We start from the raw sequence: 6191 nt of genomic DNA on the forward strand, positions 1-6191 counted from the left end.
AAAATACAAAATAGGAGAGACAGTGTTGCAGCATAAATGTTATAACTGAACAAAATAATGACTTTTATTAAGCACATATGTGCCAGGGAGTTTTAAGCGCTTCATCTGTATTAACTCATTGAACCTGACTAGGAACCTATACAGTAGGCACTCTCATCGTCTTCATTTTAAATATGCAAAAGACAAGCACAGAGGGGTCAAATTGCTTGTCTGGCCACACAGCTGGAAACTGTTAAGGATGGATTTGAACCCGGCTTGATGCTTGAGCCCAAGGTCTTGACTGGGACAGGGAGTGGCTGGTATAGGATAACCTGTGGATTTATGAAGATCTCTGGAAGAGGTAACTTTTGCTTTGCCTTCAAGGGTGATTTCAGCAAACAAGGTGGGGAGGGCAATCCAGGCAGAGGAAATAATTTGAGCCTGGGATCAAACACAATATTGGCAGGAAATGAGTCTGAAAGAGGTCGCAAGGTCGCCAATGCCATTTTTCAACTGTTTGTTTTCAGGTGAGGTATCAGCTCATCGACAGCTTATGTCTCAGTACTAACCGCAAGGGAGAGGATGGCGTTGAAGCAAAAGGGTATTTTACAAGCTCCAGAGAGCGAAGCGCGCCCGAAGCCCTGCCGGCCTACCCGAGACCACCGACGGGGACTACAAGTCCCGTCATGCAGCGGGGCGCGCCGGGAGCCCCGGGCCGGCCCCACCCCTCCACAGGCCCCGCCCTTGCCCCGCCCCTCTCGCTCGTAGCCCCCTCCCGCCCGGTCAGCCCCAAAGAGTTGCCCGGTGGCCGCGGCAGACGGAAGCCGAGCGAGAACCTCGGCGGCGGCAGGATGGGAGACTCCAAAGTGAAAGTGGCCGTCCGGATCCGGCCCATGAACCGAAGAGGTGAGAGCCCAGATCGCCCGGGGCCGCCGCGGCGGAGGCGGCAGGTGCCTGGCGCGCCCTTCCCTTGGCCCCGGCCGCCGTGTGGGGTCCGGCCGGCCCCGCCCCTGAAATCCGCGTCCGGGCGAGGGGGGCGGCCAGCGCACCCCGAAACCTCGTCCCCCGCGCCCGCCCCGCCTGCGCGGGACGCCCCTCCCCTCGCCGGCACCGAGTCCCGGGGCGCCGCGGGCTCCACGTCCCATCCCGCTGCCCTTCCGCCGGTGCTCCCGCCCCGCTGCCCTTTCGCCCTCCCGTCTCCCTGCCCTTCTAGGAGTGCGCCCGCATCCAGCGCCCCGGGCTCGCTTCCTCCTTCCCCACCCGGTCCCGGGTCCCGTGCCCCGCGTGCCCCTGCTCGCGGCCCTCCAGCTGTCAGAGCGGTCCCGCCCCGGGGGTCCTCGCCCTCCGGCCTGGCCGGGACAGCCGGGGACCCCCAGGCCTCACGTCGGTGGCCCAGGCGTCCAGACCCCGCACCCCCGTGGCTCGCGGCAGGAAAGAGAGCAGGGAGTTGGGCTTATTCCTGAGAAAGCGCTCTAGAGAAAAACTCCTTCCTTTTGGTGTTTCACTTTAATATCCCTTTTAACCTGGACGGTCAGAAAGACTTGTAAATACTTTGATTGAACTTGGGGAGAGGAGTTGCCCGCCCCCACCCCATCCCCCGCTTTTTTTTTTTTTTGACTGTTGAGAAAGTTTTGCTTTTGCTTGAAGTCATATTCGTCATCTCTCAACAATAAATAGCTTAGGTGCCAAGATTCTTGTGAAATTGTATCTTTCAGGCATTCTCTCAATTCTGCAGGGAGGGTAGAGAAAGCAGATAAACCGAGTACATTTTAAATCCTCTTTAGAAAAGAGTCAGATGGAGTAGAGAAAACCTAACTCAAGTCAGAAGAGGTGGGCTGGGCCTTGGCTTTAATGCTTAACTAGGCTCGTGACGGGACAAGTTACTTTAAATGAGATATTGAAAACACCTCCTATACCAGGTAATACTAGTGGGGGGGGTGGGGGGGAAAAAAATCATTAGAGTCCCAGGAGATGACTTTTCAATTGGTAAGGCTCTCAGTGCGAATATTCGTGTAAGTAACAGAATCATTAAGTCGTTTTCACAACTTATTTGTTCATAGTTCAGTGTGGTTTAGGTCTGTGTAGAAATTGGTTTGCTTTCTGGTTGTCTTTGCTGTATGTTGAGACACACAGATCAACAGGTTGACTCACTGGCTTTTTTTTTTTTTTGAGTTGGTGATTCCTCCTGTCGTTGCTTGGTTGGCTAAAGGCTGTCAGATGACACACAAGAATTTTTCCCTAAGAACTTAACTACTTTACCTTCTCAAAGAGTGCACGTTTTGGGTCTTCAGTCTTGGCCTCACCAGCTGCACACTCTGACAAAATGAAAGAACTTAGATGAACTATGAAAGTTTCCGAAAGCTTCTGGTCTTAAAGCAGTTCAGGCAGCTTTATTTCAGTTCATTTCAAGCATATTACCATCACAGTGATTTAGAAACAAAACAAAACACGAAGCCACAGAAAAGGCAAAGTAGCTGGGATTTGATTCTGTAAGGGTGATTTCAGCACATTTAAAAAATTTCCTGTTCACCGAAAACTTGGGAAATGTCAGTGCTAAAAAGAGGCAGTTAACTCTCAATTAAAATTCTTCATTCTTTCCCTCCCCCTGCTTTGAATTTCAGTTTTCCAGGGGAAGTACTATCCTTTTTACTTACACATAGTCATTGATTAGATTGTAAGTGTCAGTATTAGAGTTTCAAGGGATGCATAGAGTAATACTTACAGTTTTGGAGTAGACGTTAGCTGTTCTTTTGAACTCATTTTAAAATTAAGGTGTAAGCATAGATCCTTTACCCTTTAAATAGAAGTGCATTATTTGTGGTAAACTGCCTCTTTGATTTAGTGCCATCTCTTACAGTTCCTGAGTACATGTGGACTTTTTTCTTTTCAGTGATTGTTATAGATAATTAAAAGTGGTTCTATTTCTGTTTTGTCCTAAAGGAGTCATTTACATACATCTCGAGGATCTAGTGGAATACAATGGAGTGGAATTCTGAAGCCAGTGATTTTTAAACTGCTGTGTAGAGTTTGCTTAAAAAGGCTAAAACCAAGCCATATTCCTTTCCAGTAATTATGAAAAAAATTATTTGACCAATTATTACTTCTGGGAAAACTAATGTATTAAGTAATAGTATATAATTATGGTGAATGGTAAACTTTTCGTCATAATTGTTTCTCCCTTGGCAGATTAGTGCCAGAAGCAATCTCAGAAATGACTCTTCACCAGTGAGTATGAGATGAGACTGGATTCCTGGGATGATGTAGTTTTACTCTATAAAGACTTACTTATTTTGTATAATATTTTTCTCTTTTATTTTTCTTCTATTAAAAAAATTTTTTTTAATTGGAAGATAATTGCTTTACAATATTGTGTTGGTTTCTGCCATGTATCATTCTGAATGATTCTTGGAATCCCATTAGCTACCTGTTGAGGAAAATCTTAAATTGGCAAAAAGTTTCTAGTGTACCATTAAGTTCTTCATGTGATTCAGTATCTGACTGGGCTTAGGTATTAAGGTGGATGGTTGGTTTCTTTCCATTTGCTAAACTTTATGTGGGCTTGGGGAACTTAGTTATTTGAACATTCAGCTTTAGGTCTACTTCAGTAATAGCAAGAATTGTAATGATTAATGAATATGCATTTGTCGGGAATATATTTCTTGTTATACATTTTAACATTATACTAAGAAAACAACAAAAAAAAAGGAAGAAGTCTCCAACATTCTTTCACCATAACAATTCACACTCGTTTTCTTATTTTCATTTCAGTTTGTATTCACATGCCTGTGTAATTTTACATAGTTTTAATACTACGACTTTTTTTTTTTTGCTTTTCTTCCTCTGAAGTATGAACTTGAACAGCTGAAGTCAAAGGGGTTAAGCTTGTTTTGTCATGAGATCTGGGAGTTCTGTTTGCAGTTCTGTTTGTTTGTCTTTTCATGTCATCTCTGAGACGTGTATAGCTCACCAAGTAACCTGGCTGTGTTCTGTGTACTGTAAGGAACACCTGTTCATACATTATTAACCAATCTAATTATTAAATGAGCCGAAGTTTTACACGAATAACTGATGGCACTAGTTAGGTCAGCGACATCTCCTGTTCAGTAATTTGATGTTTTATAACTTTAGATGGCTTAAAAAATATTTAATATTCGTTGAATGCCTGCCAGGTGCCTACCTTATATTAGATAGTATGGGATTTTATTGCCTTCCCTCAAGGGACTTCCTGTGGCTTAAATGTGTGTGAGATTAACTATCAAAATAAATCTAGGTAAAAAACTGTTTGGGAAATGTATTTGCTGTCTACCTAACCTGAGGTGTGATGAAACCAAAAATTACATTAGAAATTTAGCTAGAAAGAAGAAAAAAACAGTGAAATGGGTTTTTTTGGGTGTTAGGAAGCATGGTCAATACGTTTATTTTAGCAGGGATTTCTCAAGGGTTTGGTTTGCATTTCAGTACTTGATGCAGTGAAAGTCACAGAGAAGAATCATCATTATGGTGAAAGATACAAAGACTAATGTCAAGTAGAAGTCAGTGCTTAAGTGAATTACAGTCTACTATCTCAGTGGATAAGATATTTATAGACGTTAAAAATGATGAAAATCAAAACCATTTAACAAGGAAGACTTCCTTCTGTTAGAAAAAGCAGAATGTAAAACAGTATGTGTAACTGTATGGCTGGACCTACTATTATGGTACTACTATGTAAAAATACCAACAGGAACGGGCAAGGGCTAGAAAGAAATGTGGAAAAATGAGATTGGGTGTTCTTGTTGGGGGAATTTTATTTCCTAAACACTTTCTCTTAGTGTTGGCTGCTATTAGAGCATTCATATTTTTAACGTGTGCTTTACAGTGGGGCTTCCTAGGTGGTTCATTCATTAGGACTCTGGGCTTCCTCTGCAGTGGGCACAAGTTTGATTCCTGATCAGGGAACTAAAATCCTGCATGCTCCGTGGCATGGCCAAGACAAACGAAATAAATACAGTGCGCTTTATGTTGTATGCTCATGAGGAAATGACTGTCCTATGAAAAGATAGGAGTACAAGGTAAAAACACCTGTAGCAGATTGCTAGTGACTAAATGCCAGGTGTATGAGAGGGAGATGTAGGAATTTAGAAAGATCCTTCAAAGCCTGGTGATTAGGGAAGTCTTCTCTGTGGAGGGAGGGAGCTTGTGGTTGAAACAGGTTTCCCGTGGGAGAAGAGAGGAGTAGGGGAAATTGGTTCTTTGAGAAGGAAGTAGGGCCTGAGAGCCAAGGCACAAGGGGAGGCTCAGAGTTGAGGTAAGCCTGCCAGGGAGGAGGGCTCTGTCAAGGGGACAAGAGACAGGTGAGATTAGAAAGATCAGGCGAGGCTGCAGGGGGCCCAAAAGTCTAGCTTCAGGGTGGCAGGTCCATGTGCCCCGTTCAGCTTTTTATTAATAGAACTTTGTGTGGGTCTCAAGACTCAAGCATGATGAGAAAGATAGCCAGATCTCAGGGCAGGTTGCAAAGCCTGGGTAAGGTAAACTGATTCGGGGCATCGCTGGGCAATGTGGTGAAAAACGAAGCCACCAGAGAGGAAGGAGACCAGTCAACACCAAGTGAGCAGGCGTGAATCCGAAGACAGATGAGGGAGGGAGGGCCAAAAGGGAGAGGACGTATGTATATCTATGGCTGATTCGTGTTGAGGTTTGACAGAAGGCAGCAAAATTCTGTAAAGGAATTATCCTTCAATAATAATAATAATAATAAAAAGGCGAAACTGGGACTGTAGGAGGACCCTGTTGGAAGGACTGTTGGAAGACCCCGGTGGTCAGTGAGGAAGCACATGGTGATCCCCGGGAAGGCAAGGTGCGGTGTGGGGCGGGAGGATCTGTTTGAAACAGGAAGGTATTTTCTGACTTGGAACCCACTGCTGGTTCTGAAGCGTTCTCAGAGAGAGATAACTGGTGTTGGAGTTAGGGATTAGGGGTGACTGTGGATGGAAATTTCTGATATATTTTCTGAAACAGAAGACTCTTGTTCTCTTAGCATCTGCTCGATATGCTAATAGAGGACGAGACACATCTATCACAACATTCTTCTGTTTCTACTGTCAGCTCAATGACTGAAAGTGGGATTTATACGCATTGGACCAGAGGCTTTGGGGGAAGAAAGTACAAGTTTATCAAATCAAAATTTGTTTGAATTGGCATTTTATGTTCATCCCTCCCCACTGCTCCATTCC

General features: G+C 44.5%; 1 protein-coding gene across 3 annotated transcripts in view; it reads left to right on the forward strand.

The window, feature by feature from the left end:
• Positions 1-460: 460 nt before the first annotated feature.
• The window catches only part of KIF13B (kinesin family member 13B), a 211804-nt gene continuing 206073 nt past the window's right edge, over positions 461-6191 (forward strand). For 2 of the 3 annotated variants that reach the window (XM_061426799.1, XM_061426802.1), the window contains exon 1: positions 651-885. In XM_061426799.1, the coding sequence (XP_061282783.1) occupies positions 666-885 (220 nt within the window). In that variant the 5' untranslated portion in view covers positions 651-665. Of the gene's footprint in view, positions 886-6191 lie in introns of all 3 variants that reach the window. The other variant, XM_061426800.1, reaches the window with a different exon arrangement.

This window comes from Bos javanicus, chromosome 8 (genome assembly GCF_032452875.1).
Source record: "Bos javanicus breed banteng chromosome 8, ARS-OSU_banteng_1.0, whole genome shotgun sequence".
Taxonomy (NCBI): domain Eukaryota; kingdom Metazoa; phylum Chordata; class Mammalia; order Artiodactyla; family Bovidae; genus Bos; species Bos javanicus.